Source organism: Electrona antarctica (genome assembly GCF_951216825.1).
Source record: "Electrona antarctica genome assembly, chromosome: 7".
In the NCBI taxonomy this organism is placed as follows: domain Eukaryota; kingdom Metazoa; phylum Chordata; class Actinopteri; order Myctophiformes; family Myctophidae; genus Electrona; species Electrona antarctica.
Genome location: NC_136812.1, coordinates 11,955,496 through 11,973,807, shown reverse-complemented (window position 1 = coordinate 11,973,807; position 18,312 = coordinate 11,955,496). Strand labels below are relative to the sequence as shown.

General features: G+C 43.5%; 2 protein-coding genes across 4 annotated transcripts; both read right to left on the bottom strand.

The window, feature by feature from the left end:
• Positions 1-1,468: 1,468 nt before the first annotated feature.
• ttc14 (tetratricopeptide repeat domain 14) lies at positions 1,469-15,721 on the bottom strand. Of its 3 annotated transcripts, none has more exons than XM_079505119.1 (13): positions 15,668-15,721; positions 13,893-14,050; positions 13,415-13,539; positions 12,192-12,391; positions 11,962-12,046; positions 10,780-10,909; positions 6,924-7,079; positions 6,499-6,570; positions 5,774-5,893; positions 5,010-5,132; positions 4,192-4,309; positions 3,413-3,516; positions 1,469-3,089 (listed from the first exon to the last, which is right to left on the bottom strand). In XM_079505119.1, exons 2-13 carry the CDS (start codon positions 14,024-14,026, stop codon positions 2,078-2,080), a joined length of 2,379 nt encoding a protein of 792 aa, XP_079361245.1. In that variant the 5' UTR covers positions 14,027-14,050; positions 15,668-15,721; the 3' UTR covers positions 1,469-2,077. The 3 variants fall into 3 exon arrangements, with proteins under 3 accessions (XP_079361245.1, XP_079361244.1, XP_079361243.1); XM_079505118.1 differs by lacking the exon at positions 15,668-15,721 and adding an exon at positions 15,634-15,666; XM_079505117.1 differs by lacking the exon at positions 15,668-15,721 and adding an exon at positions 15,534-15,643.
• A 1,041-nt stretch (positions 15,722-16,762) lies between these two features.
• Positions 16,763-18,066, bottom strand: LOC306926112 (E3 ubiquitin-protein ligase TRIM39-like). Its single transcript, XM_079505372.1, has 2 exons — positions 17,637-18,066; positions 16,763-17,605 (listed from the first exon to the last, which is right to left on the bottom strand). Exons 1-2 carry the CDS (start codon positions 18,057-18,059, stop codon positions 16,895-16,897), a joined length of 1,134 nt encoding a protein of 377 aa, XP_079361498.1. The 5' UTR covers positions 18,060-18,066; the 3' UTR covers positions 16,763-16,894.
• Positions 18,067-18,312: the final 246 nt, after the last annotated feature.

Genomic DNA, 18,312 nt, shown 5'->3' with positions numbered 1-18,312 from the left:
TATTAAATCACTCTGACTCAAACATAACCATAAAAAACCCAATACGCCCATATAGGCATGTCACTACGACTCAGACATCACCACAGCGTATATCCATAGATGGGCATAAAAGAACAGACAGATGGGTACAATGGGTACTCTGTAAATTCAGACAGACTCTGACATAGGGGCCCGAAACTCTAGGAATAGAAATCCACTCTCAAAATGTACCAGGTTTTATCAAAGCTGAAGAAAACGTGCCCAAAGGAGCAGAGTGGAAATGAGAAAAGGGGGTATTTTTGTCACAGTACATTTGCAGTATTCTGTATCTGCCCTCTGGATTTATGCCATCCTAACTATTAGGAGCAGTACGTGCTATAAATAGTAAATACATCACCTGGACCCGGGGAGTAGTCAGGGTTTAATTGCCTTGATCAGGGACACTTCGACACATCAAATTAAACGGGGGACCATACAGCAGGGGTATTCAACTATAGATTAGGTCGGGGGCCACAACTGTAGAATGATTGTGTGGAGGGCCGCACAGCGATTATCATTATGATAATATAGCACTTTATATATCGCACACAACATACCTGTAACTTTCTTATTTTTTATTCCAGGGCCACTAGGGGGCGCATGCGGCCCACAGGCCGCCAGTTGAATAGCCCTGCCATACAGCCTCGAGAGATCCCTCCATGTTCAGTCGTCAATGCCTGAGTGCAATGTACTTTTGCTGGGGACCCCTGGTCTAAGGAGGACCCCTGGGGGTCCCCAGATCCCACTTTGAGAACCAATGTGCTATATACACAATACAGTATATACACCCTAGGCCAGGGGTTCTCAACGTTTTTGGCCGGGGACCCCCGGAAATGCTTTGGCAATGTCTCGGGACCCCCGCCCCGCCCCCTCCCGACCCCCAATATAAATTGACTGCTACAATAACCTTAAGCCATTTTGGGCGGGAACCCCTTTTGGTGTTTTAAGCATAGTTATAATTTAGCTATTGAAAAATAGCAGATCTACAAGCTCATAGCGCGCCACCGAGTGGCGCGCTACGAGCTTGTAGGTCTGCTATTTTTAAAAAATCGTGAAAATAAAATTTTAAAAAAAATATTTTTTATTTATTTATTTTTTTAAATAATTTGGGGACCCCCTAAAATATTTTGGCGACCCCCCGAGGGGTCGCGACCCACGGGTTGAGAACCCCTGCCCTAGGCGACTTGCCTTTTGCAACATAACACATTGGCACCAGCTCCGCAAACAGTCATTGACACCATGGTGCTCTCATAAACTACTAGATTTCACAATATCTGATTGCAAAAACAAAACTCAGTACAAATTTATATTGAGATGTTGATAAGTTATGCTCCAAGTTACCATGTGAAATTCACCACTAAGACCTTTGTAGTTGTGAAGTTGACCGAACAGCTGAGCTATAGACCTAACAAAACACAGAAAATAAAAATAATAAACAAGTTGGACATGATAAGCACTCAATAAGTCAAGTTTATTAAATTAATAAAGACCCGGACAATGAGGTGGGGCATTGACTTATGTGACATCTTCAAGGATACATTGCATGATGATGATGGCACATATTGATAAAACATTACAGCTTTTGTACTACTGCTTCCTTGGCATAAATTATACCACAAGATGTATGGATTGAAGTGTAGGACAAATCCAATGTCAACGACTGCAAAATAAAACAGCCCAGAATGTGGGTGTTCAAAGAAAAATACATTGGACTAGATTCAAGAACATTGTGTTTCATGGCATGGTAGATGTAAGGCAGAATGTTCTGATTTCTAAGACGGAACAGCTCTAGACAGAACTATAAGAATCCTACAACGGTGTGTACATTAAGGCCTTAAATCTAGTACGAGGAATAAGACATTTAGTGTAAAATCAAATGACTCATGGATTATGTCCATCACTGATCGTAACAGACAGATAACCATATTGCCGTTTCTCTATCAACTTCCATTTCAGTTATGACAAAGTCCGTTAAGCTCCCTTCTACTGTGTTTATCCTTTACCTTGACATAAGACAGTTATTCAGATTCCAACAAATGCGTAATTAAAGTAATTGGGATCATTTCTTTGGCCTGACTCCTTTTTCCTTCTGAAACTGGGCAATCTGATCCAAGATAGACATTAAGTTGGCAGGAAGGTCCTTCTGGGGCCCCGCCGCCGCCGGCGGCGCCGTAGCCACGGACTGCTGTCCGTTACGGGGCCCAGCAGCGGTCACTTTGGCGGGGTCCGCTCTCTCTGACCTGCGTCCAGCTCTGTTCTCTTCCCCCGGTTGACCTTGGTTCTTCTCATACCTACCGCAATCCGAGGAAATCCTCCTGGATGAGGAGCCATCGCTCCTTGCTCTGCTGTCGGAGCGTTTGTCAGCCGAGCTGGAGCTCCTGTCGACGTCTGCGCTCTGGGAGGCTGAGGGCTTACTGTGAGACTTGCGAGAGAACTCCGACCCAGCCGACGAGGAGGAATACTTCCTTTTCCTCTTCTCATCCAGGCTGCTCCTCCGGGTGCCCCCGCCGCTGTCTCTCCTCTCCCCACCGTTCGCCTCCTTCCCCCTCTCCTTGCTCGTCTCCCCCCCGTCTCCACTCTTCCTCCTGTTCCCCTCCCCGCTCCTCACCTGGCATTCTGGGCTCCTACTCTGGCTGCTTCTCCCCCTCCTGCTCCGTGCCGCCCTGTCGTCCCTTTTCCTCCTCCTCCTCCCCTCCCTGCGTGAGGATCCGTCCGAGGCTTCTTCGTCCTCCGAGGCCGCCGACAAAGAGTACAGCTGGCTGATCCTTCTGTCATCCACTTCATCCTCATCTCCCAACCCCGGACCTCCCTTCTGGTTGAGAAAGGTGGCGGAGGTGTTGGGAGGTGCAGGGTACTCCTCCTCCTCCTCTTGTCTCCCTTGCTTCTCCCCGTTGGCGCTGCGCCTGTCGTCCTTGGAGGAGAGCCTGCGGTGCTGTCTGCTCTCCCTCCTCTTCTTTTTCCTCTTTTTCTTCCTCCTGAGGGAGGAGGAAGAGTTGGAGGAGGAAGAAGAGGAGTGGCTTGAAGAGGAAGATGAGGAGGAAGAGCTTGATCTTTTCCGTTTTCGTTTCATCCTGAAGAGAGAGAGGACAGGTTGTCTTTCTGATCCTTATCACAGATGATCATACACTATATATATACATATACTAGTTAAACTGGTTTATAAAGTAATAGTTACATATACAGAAGCAGCTGTTGCATGCATGTACTGTATGAGTATAAATCTTGACACTCAAATCTATGTATTATGTACATAATATAGCAAATGCAGCACCCATACAGTCTATTGTACAGTATAAAGCCAAATTGCATGTGGGCAGCAGAGTCACGTTCCTGGGTGTCTAACAGTTGGTGCAGTTACCTTCCATACCTGATAAATGCTCCATTGCCAACTCACCTTTTGTCTTCTTTTAAGATCTTACGCAATTTCTCAGCACTGGTGTTGCTCTTAGTTTTCGCCTGCTCCTTAGCCACTGCCTCTTCTCGCAGCCGGATGGAGTTCTTTACGGCACCGAAGGCAAGGCGAGGCAAGGTGGGACAAAAGCAGCCCGATGCCCACATCGCAATGTATTCACACACAAATATATATATATAATACAAACACATCGGGATGTCAGACATGCACAAGTGACCCCGAAATGGCATGCATTCATTAATTTAATGACAAAGAGCACAGCACGGTGGGAAAGTAACAAAGCAGTTGAAAGGTAAGATTGAAAGGAGAGAAAGAGAGAGGGTTTATCATGTAGAAAAGGTGGCATGAGCCAGAGAGCAAAGTGGTTGGCAAAGAGACAGATAAGAGGATGGGTGGAGAGAACAGCAGAGAAGCAGAAACATTTCCCAGATGGGTTTCACAGTTACCATGTTTGGAGCAGGGGGGACACGGTGGTACAAACCAGGGTCCGGCAGGAGAGTGATGGTTGTCGTCGTCATCATGGATTGATTTGTTTGTCAAGGGACGAGGTCGTGGCAGTTGGAGGGTCAAAGGGCAGAGTCCCGGAGTCACACACGGAGACGCACACATACACCAAAACACTTCATCAGTATTACAAACCAGAAGATATGGGTGTTGTGTGTGTGTGTGTGTGTGTGTGCATGTCACATGAGTGTTTCAAGCTCTGTGACTACATGTCCATCAACACAGTGTTGTGTGTCTGTGTGCCACAGGCAGCTCACCTGTATGGTGTCTGTGATCTTGCGCACAGCCTCCTGTGCTTCTAGGTTGGAGTCATCTAGAGACAGAGCTCTCCTGTACAGCCCCTCTGCCGTCACAAGCTTCTCCTTCTCCTCAAGCCTAGAGCACACAAGACCCAGAGTTAGTTCATCATTGGTTTGTCATTTGTGTTCAATTATGTGTTGTTTTAGTGAGTTTCCAGAGTGTTTATGCTCATTTCAGCTTATTTTGTCTTCTCCATGGCTGCTGTCACACATCCTTCTGGCCAGAGATGTAAACCAGTTTAACCAGGCCTCACTCCGTAACCCACTGTTTGAAGTTGGTTGACGGTTTTAAATTAATTGTAATGTTGTGTTAGTGTTAGCATTTAAGGGCTTATGCAGCTCTTATCCAAAGAGACTTACAATGAGTAATGTCTGAGGGCCGCAGTGGCTATTTTCATTATGGAGCTCTGGCTGCAACCACTTGGCCACATGTTCAATCTGGCGTACTAGGGTTATAGCTCTATGAGAGCCGGGCCTGGGAAGCCAGATTTCATCATGCTGGGAATATAACCCCAGGTGGAATATGTTATAGGTGCCGGTTTGTCTACAACCAACGCCCCAAAATGTTGTGAACCAGCAGCTGTGGTTTGAGAGCTTCAAACTAGATTTATTTACATTCCCTGGCAATAACCCAACGTACCGGTATTTGTCAATTTGGCAGGGAATGTTTGTCACCTGGCAAGATTAAATTAACCCTCCATGAGCAAGAATCAAGAAAGATACTGTAATTTCGGCAGAACACACACACTTGTGCACACAGGTGGATTATGACTCACTGTCTCCCCCTCTCTACCAGCGTCTGACAGAGGTACTTCTTGGCATTGCGGTGATCAGGACAAGTCTTCAGGCCCAGCTCAAAGTCTGATACAGCCTTCATTATGCTGCCTTTATTGGCGTACCTTGGAATGAACAGAGGGAAATATAGCATAGCAAAATAAATAAAAACATAGAAGGGGAGTGTAAAGGTGCTTCACAAGTGCAATTCAACGGTGGGTAATGAGCGAGAATGAATATTATTCATTTTCCCACACAGATTATTCCTGGTATTCTTAGAGGACTGGTCTCAAACCTTTGGGCCACTGCTGCCTGTTGTGTGCCTCAGATAGCAGGGATTACAGTGTGTTTGACTCTGTTACACAGATTTCACAAATGTTGCCTCTTTCTTATATCATTTGACAATTTGGCCAATGTTTGACCAGTGTTATAGTAGTTTGGGTCCCGACCCACAGGTTGAGGTCCACAGACATGACATAAGTAGTGTCGATATTTGGCCATGGTTGCAGCTGAATTCGACCATCACTTACTGTACATGACAGCGCGATTCCCCTTTGGTTATGTAATACGGTATACATGTTGCACCCATTGTCAAGAGTTCTTAGCGCAGTCTGTGGCAGTGAGCACAATAAATATACTGCCGATTGGTCCAGTAGTTTGCAAGATTAGCCAGGGACAGACAGACACACACTTCTAGATGGCTCATCTCCTACAGAGCCACGCTGCAAAAATGTCAAGAGGCCAATGAGAGCAGAAACAGACTCACAGTGCTCCACGCGCGACCAAAGCCTCGACATTATTAGTGTCGATCTCCAGGGCTTTGTTGTACTCGTTCATGGCCTCCACATGACGGCCATGCTTAAATTGGTCCACCCCAGCACGTACACTAACACAGAGAGGGAGGAGGAGGTAGATAAAGGGTTAGTGACGGCCATGCTTAAAGGACAACTTTAGCTTTTTTCAACCAAGGTTCATATTTTAGGTTGTAATTAGAGAAAGTAAAAGATGAGTGTACATTTTTCTTAATTTGCTGCTTTCTTTCGTTTTAGGGATTTTAGCTGTTTTTGACAGGGGGGTGGGGGCATTCGAGAATGGGGCTAAATATGTATTTTTTTTTTTACAAAATATTATAGCGACTCTTTTTTTTTTTACTATAGTCCTACTAGACCCCAATAAATTACATCTGGCCACAAAAGATCACGAGATCTCTAATAATAATAAAAACAAAAAATCGCCATAATATTTTGTAAAAAAATACATATTTAGCCCCATGCTCGAATGCCCCCGCCCCCTGTCAAAAACAGCTAAAATCCCTAAAACGAAAGAAAGCAGCTTTTACTTTGTCTAATAACTAAAAACATGAACCTTGGTTGAAAAAAAACTAAAGTTGTTTAAAGTGGTCCACCCCAAGTAACAGTACTAATACTTGAGTAACATATTGTAATACTCTTTACACTGTCAAAGTTGTAAAAGGTAAGAAATAAGAATTACCACTTCAGAGCCCAGGATGCAGACTGTTTCTTCCTGATCACCGATGCAAAGTCCTGCTCCCGGAAATGTTTGCTGTGTGTGAGAGATCATAATGGTGTTTTAAGTATAAAACAAATATTTGCACATGCATTTACCAACAAACACTCTCTGGTGACTTGACAAAACTTGAACTATCATATGCTGTTCTATTGACGCGCACGCGCACACACGCACGCATCTGCTATTTTTGGACATTTATGAAAAATCTTGAAAGTGTGAGAACTACTGATTTAGAAGGCATTTGTATAATCGTCCTCGGGTCGATTCTACAAAGGTTGAAATAGCAGATCTATATCTGCCTATTACGACATGCTCAGAAAAAGGACACATGGGTTATGTCATGAATTCCCAGCCATTCAACAGAAACAGTCCAGAAGCATGTGTACCTCTGCAGGCCTCTCATTAGCGACGGCGGTTGGGTGTGGCTGATGCCCACCTTCCTCAGCAGGTACTGGACCACAGAGGGGTTGTAGTAGCCATGGCAACTCGTCAGGACACGCTCGTATGTCTCACTGGTGTCGTTAGCCACGCGCACGCTACGACTGACGAGGAGAGGAGGAAAGTTGAGGAGAGAAAAGACCTACGTTTCACAGCATGCAAACACACACCTTATGGTTGCTGAGCTTTCTGACAGCATCTTACACATGGTGACCAGGCGGTCGATTAAGAATTGATTGAAACCTTTATTTATTCTCGAAAAAAAGCATTGAGGTTCACCCTCATTTGCAGCGCTGCCGAGATCACACACAAAATAAAAAATTCAGACCGATATAAAACATAAAAACAAATCTACAAGTAACGGCCAAGCTACACCAGGCATGTGTGCGTTTGACGTAAGCACACTGCACGCACAAAGTACGTGTGCGAAATGCCCCGGCTACACCAGATCTGTGGTGCGCGGCAGATTTGTGCGGGACCTTCCGGGAAGATATATAGATGGGGGCATACGCACGTAAAGATATATAGATGGGGGTATACGCACGTAAAAGAAGATATATAGATGGGGGTATACGCACGTAAAAGAAAATATATAGATGGGGGTATACGCACGTAAAAGAAGATGTATAGATGGGGGTATACGCACGTAAAAGAAGATGTATAGATGGGGGTATACGCACGTAAAAGAAGATGTATAGATGGGGGTATACGCACGTAAAAGAAGATATATAGATGGGGGTATACGCACGTAAAAGAAGATATATAGATGGGGGTATACGCACGTAAAAGAAGATATATAGATGGGGGTATACGCACGTAAAAGAAGATGTATAGATGGGGGTATACGCACGTAAAAGAAGATGTATAGATGGGGGTATACGCACGTAAAAGAAGATGTATAGATGGGGGTATACGCACGTAAAAGAAGATGTATAGATGGGGGTATACGCACGTAAAAGAAGATATATAGATGGGGGTATACGCACGTAAAAGATATATAGATGGGGGTATACGCACGTAAAAGAAGATATATAGATGGGGGGCATACGCACGTAAAAGAAGATATATAGATGGGGGGCATACGCACGTAAAAGAAGATATATAGATGGGGGGCATACGCACGTAAAAGAAGATATATAGATGGGGGGCATACGCACGTAAAAGAAGATATATAGATGGGGGGCATACGCACGTAAAAGAAGATATATAGATGGGGGGCATACGCACGTAAAAGATATATAGATGGGGTATACGCACGTAAAAGAAGATATATAGATGGGGGTATACGCACGTAAAAGAAAGATATATAGATGGGGGTATACGCACGTAAAAGAAGATATATAGATGGGGGTATACGCACGTAAAAGAAGATATATAGATGGGGGTATACGCACGTAAAAGAAAGATATATAGATGGGGGTATACGCACGTAAAAGAAGATATATAGATGGGGGTATACGCACGTAAAAGAAGATATATAGATGGGGGTATACGCACGTAAAAGAAGATATATAGATGGGGGTATACGCACGTAAAAGAAGATATATAGATGGGGGTATACGCACGTAAAAGAAGATATATAGATGGGGGTATACGCACGTAAAAGAAAGTAGAACCAATCCTATTTTTAGAGCACGCGTATCCGTGGTCCGCGGTATCCGTGCGTCTGGTGTAGCTGGTATCATTGACATATATTGGTCCTATCCGTCTGGTGTAGCTGGTATCATTGACATATATTGGTCCTATCCGTCTGGTGTGGCTGGTATCATTGACATATATTGGTCCTATCCGTCTGGTGTAGCTGGTATCATTGACATATATTGGTCCTATCCGTCTGGTGTAGCTGGTATCATTGACATATATTGGTCCTATCCGTCTGGTGTAGCTGGTATCATTGACATATATCGGTCCTATCCGTCTGGTGTAGCTGGTATCATTGACATATATCGGTCCTATCCAAACGCACTGTATGCACGCAGTAAACGCATACGCACTGCGCGCCAAAATCGCCCGGTGTAGCCCGGCCGTAAGGCATACAAATATAACACACAACACAAGCAGTGAAATTAAGTTAAAACTAGAAAAAGTGCCCTTCTGGGCACAGGTCTCCACCAGGAGGATAGGAGTGTGTGTGATGTTTGGCAAAATGTTTAGGAGTGATATAAACATGTTTGTTTGTTTTTTGCAACAATTTTCTTCATTGTGTTGAGGAAATGCAGAGTCAGATCACTCATAGCATCTCTGAGGATAGAATTCTGGATGAGCAGGACATGTGCAGCATTTTGTACAAAACGGGCCACTCCTGACGACTTTGGAAGGCGATCTTAGCCAATCAGTGTAGAATCTGAGAAATCCAACAGACTCGTCTTGATCACATGACTACAGAGATCATGTATACCGATTTGCATGAGATTTGGATGAAATCTGTGCGACTAATATAAACAATGTGTTTTGCAGAAATCGGCCTCATGGTGGCGCTATAACCGGCAGATGTGGAGGGATGCAGGGAAAATGTTTTTCCATGCCTCTAGGGAGTGCGCATACAAAGTTGTACACAGAACGATGCAGTTATAGGTAAAAACAGGAATTGCCCTGTTATAGCGCCACCATGAGGCTGGTTTGGAAAATAAATTGTGTCATGTTGTCCTCAGCCTAGTGGAAATGTGCGTGTATAATTTCACGGAAATTGCACACTGTGTTTGTGATTTGTGGCATTTTGTTTGAAACGGACCAATCATGTGAGCTTTGGAAGCGAATCTTAGCCAATCAGGATTAGGAAGGAAGATTGGAAATGGTGCAGATCCGTGTTGATCACATGACTATGGAGATAGTGTATACCGAATTGTGTGATGTATGGATAAAATGTGTACGAGTAATCTACAGAAATGTGTTTTGCCTAAATCGGCCTCATGGTGGCGCTATAACAGGCCGTTGAGGAATATTTGGGGCAGAGGTTCGTCGTTGGCATCCAGGGAGTGTGTGTGCAAAGTTTGGCATGGATCGGGCCAACGGTGCCGGAGATTAGCTGGTAACAGACGGACGGAAGGAAGGAAGGACGGACGGACGGACGGACGCACACACACACACACACACACACACACACACACACACACACACACACACACGGACGGAGTGCAAAACATACTCTCTCCCCATGCCTTCGGCCTGGTGGAGACAACAATCACATATTGAGGTAGGGAGATTTAAAAGCAGGTTATTACATTTTCCATAGGATATTGGGGTATTAATTTTTAGTGTTTGTTGTAGAGTGTTCCATGAAGTAGGGGCATGGAAGCAGAAAGCAGATTTTCCCAGTTCAGACTGCACAGATGGGACCTCTAGTGCAAGCCATTCACTTGAACAGGTCTGACGAGTATTTCTTTTCCAGTTTAGCAGCAACGTAATGTAGGGTGGTAACTTCCCATCAATAGCTTTAAAAAATAAACTGGTGCCAGTGCCAAGATCTCCTCTCAGAGAGGGAGGACCAACCTACCCTGTCAGAGGGTACAATGGTTACTCACACTGCATTACATTTACTGTACTGTACTGTACAGTGATTTTGTTGGTCTTCTAAACATTATGGTTGCACAGTGTTTTTGGTTGCACAGTGTTTTTTGCAACTCTGTAGACTAGACTCAGTATTCCTTGTGAAAGCAACTTTATATCGTATCGTACAATTTCTTTACAAGCCTTTATTTAGGAGAGATATTATGTTGGACTGTAAAGACAAAGGCAGCCTTGAGCCTACATCTTTGTAAAGGGTAGATGCATGTAGCACATGAACAGTGTGTGTATGTGTGTTACCTGTAGTGAACAGGCAGTTCCTCTTTGGAAATGACTCCCAGTTTGATGTACGCCAGGCCGGGGGAGAGAGAGGATGTGAGGAGGGACACGGTGATCTTCTCCTGGTAGCGGTCGATGTCCTTCACTCCAGCTAACACAAGAGCATAGAACACATTCATCAATTTACCTTTGTAGAATCTTTCTTTCAAATGTGGGCATATACACATAAATTAAAAGTCTCCTGATTATTTGCACTCATCGGTCTATTTTTCGAATGTGTAGATGGTTAAAAATGATTTTCTTCCCGTGTTTAAACCCTACAGTATATGGACCTATATTGACCGGAATTCCACAGGGCCTATATTAGGCCACCTATATTTTTCCCTCTCCACACCAAAATCACTCAAGGTCCAAAACTGCCTGCAGGATGTTGAGTCATTTCAAAAGAGCGCTCCCCAACTGAAACACTTCACTATCATTGCCACAAAATTATTATATTACAAAACCAAGACTTGACAGAGACAGAGGATAATCCAACCTGCCTGTACAGGTGCAAAATTGGGCGAGTTTCATTGTTTAATATCATCCGATTCAGGACATTACCGTTTCATGATTCGTGAATGGGGCTGTCAATGGAGGATATTGCAACTTAAATAAGGCTAGCCTGGCTCCAAGTTCCTTTCGGCTACGGTGGTGGACAAAAGTATTGGCACCCTTGCATTTTTTTCATAAGACTCAACACGTCGAACGTCGTGGGTCTTCCAGCAGGACAACAACCCAAAACACACATCAAGAAGCACCCAGGAATGGTTCAACAGAAAGCGCTGGACTGTTCTTAAGTGGCCAGCAATGAGTCCAGATCTCAATCCCATTGAACACCTGTGGAGGGATCTGAAAATGGCAGTTGGAAGAAGGCACCCTTCTAATCTGGGTCAACTGGACTCTGGAGCAGTTTGCAAAAGAAGACTGGGCCAAACTGCCAGTAGAGAGGTGTAGTGTGGTGGTGTGGAACGTGCGTCAAATTTGAAGTCGTGGGGTAAACGGTTCTCGGGTTATGTGGATTACAGACGTACGTACAAAACGTACATACAAACAGAGACGTGGTGCATTTATATTAGGATATTATTTAAATGTGGCACCTTCTAACGCCTGTACACTTCAGATAGCTGGTTACTTTGGGCATAGCCTACAAAATAAACTAACCTCTGATGAGGTCTCCTATCTGGTAATAGGACAGAGGGTCGTCATGGCTTCCCGTCGACGGAACCTCACTGATATGACACAGCGCCTGGAGGGAAGGAGAGAGAAGAGAGGACGAGAAAATATGAACAGCTCCGTCTCAAAATCAATTCATTAATTTATCCATGAAGATGAAGACGTTTTTAATAGTACATAAATCAGTGAAAATCAGTGAATTAAGTTGATTCACCCACCGACACCTCCAGGTCTTCTATGTCTCTCTCCAGTCCTCCAGCACAGCATAGCAGTGTGAGAAAGAAGCCATATTCTCTGACGTTGTTGATTCTGCCCACTATAGCATCACCTCTATCCAGGTCCCGGTACAGCATGGCTCTCCTCTCATCAAAAGACACCTCCATGAACAGCTCCAATGGAGGCATACTGGCATAGGGCTCTAGGAGGGCAAAACATGTACATAGTTTAGTTTACTCTAAACATATTCATAGTTGTCCACCGTGACTAGAGCAAAGACACATACCAGGTCCACCACGCTTATGCATGAAGTCAGTCACGCCCTGACAAGCATTCAAGACAAGCATTCAAGATTGGCTTATAGATTCATGTCTGCTCTTGAATGCCAAAAAGACAGTCTGCATGGCCTTCTCCAAAAGACCAGTTGTGTTGGAGTCCTCAACTGTGTTTCTGGGTGGAGAGGAACTTGACCTTGTCCCAGAGTTCAAGTACCTAGGAGTCATATTGGACTCAACCCTAACCTTTAAAAAACATGTGAAGAAAGTGGTCTTGCACAGGTGTGACTACTCTCAAACCCATAGAACAGCTCTACAAGTGTGCGCTCAAAGTGTTTGACAGGAAGCCCCACTCATATCATCATTGTAACATCCTCCGGAGGCTCAATTCTTTTAGCTTTGATAACTTTTTTCAAATTTTCAAACAGGTTGGGGTCATATACAAGACCCTACATGGTCTGTGCCCGCACGGAAGCCTGATAGGGGAATCAGTACCAGAGCAACCACTCGAGGAGACTGCGAACTGCCGCACCGGCAAACAACATTCGCCCAAAATGTCCTCTCAGTACAGGGTTGTGTAGCATGGAATCCCTCTGCGTATAAGGGATTGTGCTACATTTCCATCTTTTAAATGTAATCTGAAAAAATGGTTGCTTGAAAACCAAACCAAACCATTCATGATTATTTTAGGTGCATTTCTTTTTTATGCTGTGTTCCCTATGTAATGTTATGTAAATGTATTCCACTGTTTGCCTGTCTGTTTTCCGTTTTGTGTTTCTTGTGAGGACTGCGGATGAAAATGAGCAACTGTGCTATATCCGGTGTATTTACGTCCATGTGACATCCGTCACATTACGTCCATTAATATGCATTGTCCTGTCCAAATAAACAAATAAAGTATAAAAGTACGCCGCACGCGCGCACGCACACACACACACACACACACACACCTGCTGCCTCCTCATCCTGCTCAACCTCTTGTGGCGTGGCGGTTTTCCATGTGGGACAGAACAGGAGGTCAGCCTTCCTGGCAATGAACTGCTCCACTAGATAACTTCCCTCCCTTACATCCGTCCTGCAACAGAAAACAAAAGCATACATGTTACAGACAGTACGTTTGAAAAACAAGTCGGGTTAAATCACACCCCCCCCCTGCAACAGAAAACACACAAGTAGATATGTTAGATATGTAGACAGTACATTTGAAAAAAAGGAGTGCTCGTTTTCTTTGAGTTCACCTCCTACGCTCCCCCACAAAAAAATTATTCATAAAAAGTTCAAATGTGGACTGGAGATACAAGGTTTCTGCCTGACAGCAACAATATACAAATTCTCTATATGGAGCCGTAGAGTAAGGAGACATTACCAATTTACCATACTGATAGAATGTTTATATAATATTAATGTGAACAGTACATGAAGGCTTACCTCTCATATGTGGTCTTGGATAGGTCAGAGACTATAGCTTGAAAGTCTGGGTTTTCAATCTGTTCACATTTCAGAGTGTTGAACAGTGTTTGTCCGTGGTAGACCAGACACTGCTTTAACAAGTCTTTGTCCATTCTCTATTATTTCACCGACTTGTCCTGCAAGAGAGACTGGAGTTGAGTCGAGACCAGTGGTGTAAACATAAAGCACTCAAATACCAGTTATGCAAATAGCCTGCATCCTTACTCACTAATTGAGAAAATACTAGTGATGCAAATAGCCTGCATCCTTAGACTCACTAATTGAGAAAATACCAGTGATGCAAATAGCCTGCATCCTTAGACTCACTAATTGAGAAAGGCCGCAATCATGTCACCCTCTGGGGGTCCTGGGATGCAATACTGTACTCTAACGTCTAACGTCGTTGAAGTAGGACTCATAAAATGTCCCTGGGACCCATCTAAAAGACCACCACTGGGTCCCGGGACCCATTACATTGAAAACCTATCACTGAATTACTGTACTTAGTACAATTATTGTAATTTTAGTTTTCAATGTCTAAAATTATCCGAAATGTTTAGATTTAGATGTTTATGACAAAACACACTAACCACTTCAGCCACATTAGCTGCAGTTTGCAACAATAGATTTTATAATGAGTTGAATCTAGAGTTGCAGTCATGCAGTGTTGCAATACCCTCCATTGACCTAAATATTAATTTCCGATCTGCTTGTATTAAACATTATCAGACTCACCAACATTGCAGCTGTAAGGCATACTTGACAGAAGGTAGCTCATAACATGATATACGGTGGATTTGTATTAAACAAACACTTTGCAGATGGAAAGAGGATAACTCATGCTTGCCCTACAGCTGCAATGTTGGTGAGTTTAATGTTGTTTAATACAAGCAGATAATTTCTATGTGCATCAATGGGCTGTCAATTGGAGGGTATTGCAACTCCAGATTCAACCCAGAAAATAATCCAGTGTTGCAAATTGCGGCTACAGCCGCAGATATATTTTGAGTCATACCATTTGAAAAGCAGATCTACACGCTTGCGATCAACACATTGTGAGCGTGTAGATCTGCTATTTAAGATTATTTTTAATACATTTTGAACTTGTGAAATGGGACATTCTGCACAATTAGTACTCCTACTTGTTTTGATACTGTAGTTGATAGCCTACATGAAGTACTTTCACTCAAGTATATTTTGAATACGGGATTTGTATATCTACAATTCTACATCATAGATAGACTGTAAAGATCTACATTGCAACTAGCCATGGTTCACATGACGCTCGTACTTCACGAGCAACATGTGAGCATGTCTTCCATCACTGGTCGAGACCTTTGGCTTTTGCTCAACATAACTAGCATGCAGGGCTTAGGTTGACTGAAATGCTATTAAAGTTATAACGTCGAAACGGTATTAAAATATATCTATTTCAACTAGAAAACGCTACATTTAGTTAGTGGCAACTGCACAGTTGTTCAACAGATTGCACAAATTTACTCTACAGCACTGTCCACGTAGGTAGGTTAGCAAAACTGTTAGCATGCTAGCAATAACTCAAATCTCATAAAGGTTTTAGCCCCCCTGGTGCTGCACACGGTCACGTATGGTAAAACTCACAGTATAATTTCACGCCGTCAAATATTCTATTATTTTCTCCATTTGCAAGAAGAAAATAAACACATTTACATTGAAACAATAACATAAAAAATGGCCCAACCTCCTGTGCATTGTGCGCAAGCGCATCACAGTACCTTGGTGTGTTGCGTTTTATATTGTACCGTGGGAAACCGTGGTATTCAAAGCAGTTAAGATCCGACCATTGCTCAAAAGGCCACCAGTATTTTTAGCACACATTACAGTCCTCTGTCATTCATGGCCGCGTGGGCAGTGGTTTTCAATCAGTGGTCCGGGGACCACCAGTGGTCCTTGATGGGGGGCCAGGTGGTCTCCAACTATTAATATTAATAATACCTCTAAAATGAAGGGTAAATAAATATGAATATGACCATTACTAAGCCAAAAGTGACCAACAAACTATAGCCTACTATAAAAACATGATCAAACATTGTCAAATATGATATCTAAGAAAGACGCCGATTTCTTTGTAAATATAAGATCTACAAGCTCACACCGCTAGATCGGATATTTTCCACAATATGTATCTGTGGAATCTGTGGAATGCTATACAATTCCAAAAACGTACACAAGTTTGTGTGTGTGTGTCTGTGTGTGTGACTGTGTGTGTGTGTGTGTGTGTGTGTGTGTGTGTGTGAGAGAGAGAGCGTGTGCGTGCGTGCGTTCGTGTGTGTAGGCCTACAGTATGTGTGTGGTGGGTTGAGGTTAAGACATGAGACAAATATTAAACATTTATATGATTACATTAAAGCGTTAAAATAAAATGTACAATAACACCAGTTTCCCCACATTATTTATTCTTACCAATAAATTGAACAGAGTTAACATAATAAAAGAGTTGGAAGAATGAATGCTGATTTATTCCTAAATAAACATTACAGTAGTTCTAAATTCATGATGGAAAATGAAATACTGTATGAACTGATAACAATGTCAATAACAGCAATATGAAAATCTCCTTTGTGTTAATTGTTTATGTAGTTTATTTGTATATACTGTACATAAACACATAGCCTATACGTATTTGATTTGATTAATACATGTTTAAACATTTATACAAACTGGCAGCAGAAATATGATGATTTCCATGAGATTTAAAATTTCAGAAGTGAAAATAGCCGATCTACAAGCTCAGATAGACTAAACCCCTGAGGAGCCTCTACACAGTCAGTGTAGATGCTCTGAGAAACACTAGTCTAATGTATGTGATTGACAGGAGAGATGATCAGAGAAACAGAGTTTCTACCCAAATCATTACTAACAAATGGACCGAAAAATGGGCAGAGGTTCCCAGTGAAGGTGCAGCCAGTGAAAGAGTAGAGATGAACTCTGGTCTCCACATCTTAAAAGGAGACCAGACCCTCCTCATGATCCACAAACACTCCCACTTTCTGGACCTTCTCTCTTACAGGGAGGAAGACAGCAGGGTCAGTACGAGCCTTGTACTCATTTCCATTCATCAACACTAGAGTCCAGTAACCATTGTTGGGATACACAACGTATCCCTTCCTGTCGATGGACTCTCTGGCCACTCCTAGTAACCACTCTGTCTTCCCTGTAACCTGAACCTCATAGTAAAACCTTCCTGAGGAGAAGCTTTGTTTTCCTAAGACACCAGCACATTTAGAGAATCTCTCTGTGTTGTCAGGGAGATTGTTCCTTACGTCTCCACAACTCACTTGTTTTCCATCCTCAGACAGGATGAGGCAGGGATGTGCTGTATCAGGGTCCAGAGTTACATCCACCTCATATTGCTGGATCCTCCTCAGCTCAACATCACTCAGCTTCTTCTTCATCTCTTGACTGAGTGTCTTCTCCAGCTGAGACACAGCTGTGCTCACTGTCCCCACAAGTGAAGACTGATGGACATTGACCTTTGTCCAGTCCTTGGTGGGTCTCCACCCTGTGTTGATGGATATGAAGTTCCGGAAGAGGTGGGGGCGGTTTTCAGTGACATTGTGTGAGAACTGTTTCAGCTCAGATATTCTCTTCTCCAACTGAGTGACTTCCTGTTGCAGATCTTCAATGAAGCCTTCAGCCTGTTTCTCTGTTCTCTGCTTCTCTTCAATCAAATCAACGAGCTTAGCCTGGCTTCTCTGAATACAGCTGATCAGAGCAGTGAATACCTGCACACTGACGGCTATGACTGTATCTGCATCTTTCCTGCTGTGCTCTACTGAGCGTTTGACCTCCTGAATCTTCTTGTCTCTCCTGGATCATCTGCTGAACTTCATCCACGGTCTTTTCTTCATATTCTTCTCTCAACAAGTAGTTCCTGAACTGATCGGCCATCTCAGAAATGAAAGTATTGACAGATAGTTTTGGTCTGTTATTGAAGGTTTCTCGACATAGTGGACACTTGCACACATCATTAGTGTCCCAGTGTTGTGTGATACAGGCTTTGCAGTAGTTGTGTCCACATGGAGTGCTGACCGGATCAGTGAACACATCCAGACAGATAGAACACAGGAACTGCTCTTCAGACAGGAGACTGCTGGCTGACGCCATTTTCTACACAATGAGGATAAAAGTGAAAGTATCAGTGCCAGTGGTAGTTCTTGAATGCTACTTCTCACAGCTGATAGCTGATAGTGATAGTTACTGTAATCGTCTGTCTGTCTGTATGCATGCATGTTGGGGTAAGAACGGTGGTCCCTGATTGGCCGAGGGACAACACTGATATAGAGGGTATGCGCGTGACATCATCATCAAACCAGGAAGTTATGTAGGAACGCCTACTGAGTGGCAAAAACTACTTTCT

What these genes read in the sequence shown, in the direction of transcription:
- ttc14 (XM_079505119.1), bottom strand. Translation starts at nt 14,026, where the DNA reads ATGGACAAAGACTTGTTAAAGCAGTGTCTGGTCTACCACGGACAAACA. An exon ending in TAGAAGACCTGGAGGTGTCG is followed by an intron (nt 12,047 to 12,191) that starts GTGGGTGAATCA and finishes CCTTCCCTCCAG; the next exon opens with GCGCTGTGTCATATCAGTGA. An exon ending in GCATCCTGGGCTCTGAAGTG is followed by an intron (nt 5,894 to 6,498) that starts GTAATTCTTATT and finishes TCTCTGTGTTAG; the next exon opens with TGTACGTGCTGGGGTGGACC.
- LOC306926112 (XM_079505372.1), bottom strand. Translation starts at nt 18,059, where the DNA reads ATGGCGTCAGCCAGCAGTCTCCTGTCTGAAGAGCAGTTCCTGTGTTCT. An exon ending in TGTATTCAGAGAAGCCAGGC is followed by an intron (nt 17,606 to 17,636) that starts TAAGCTCGTTGA and finishes GAAGAGAAGCAG; the next exon opens with AGAACAGAGAAACAGGCTGA.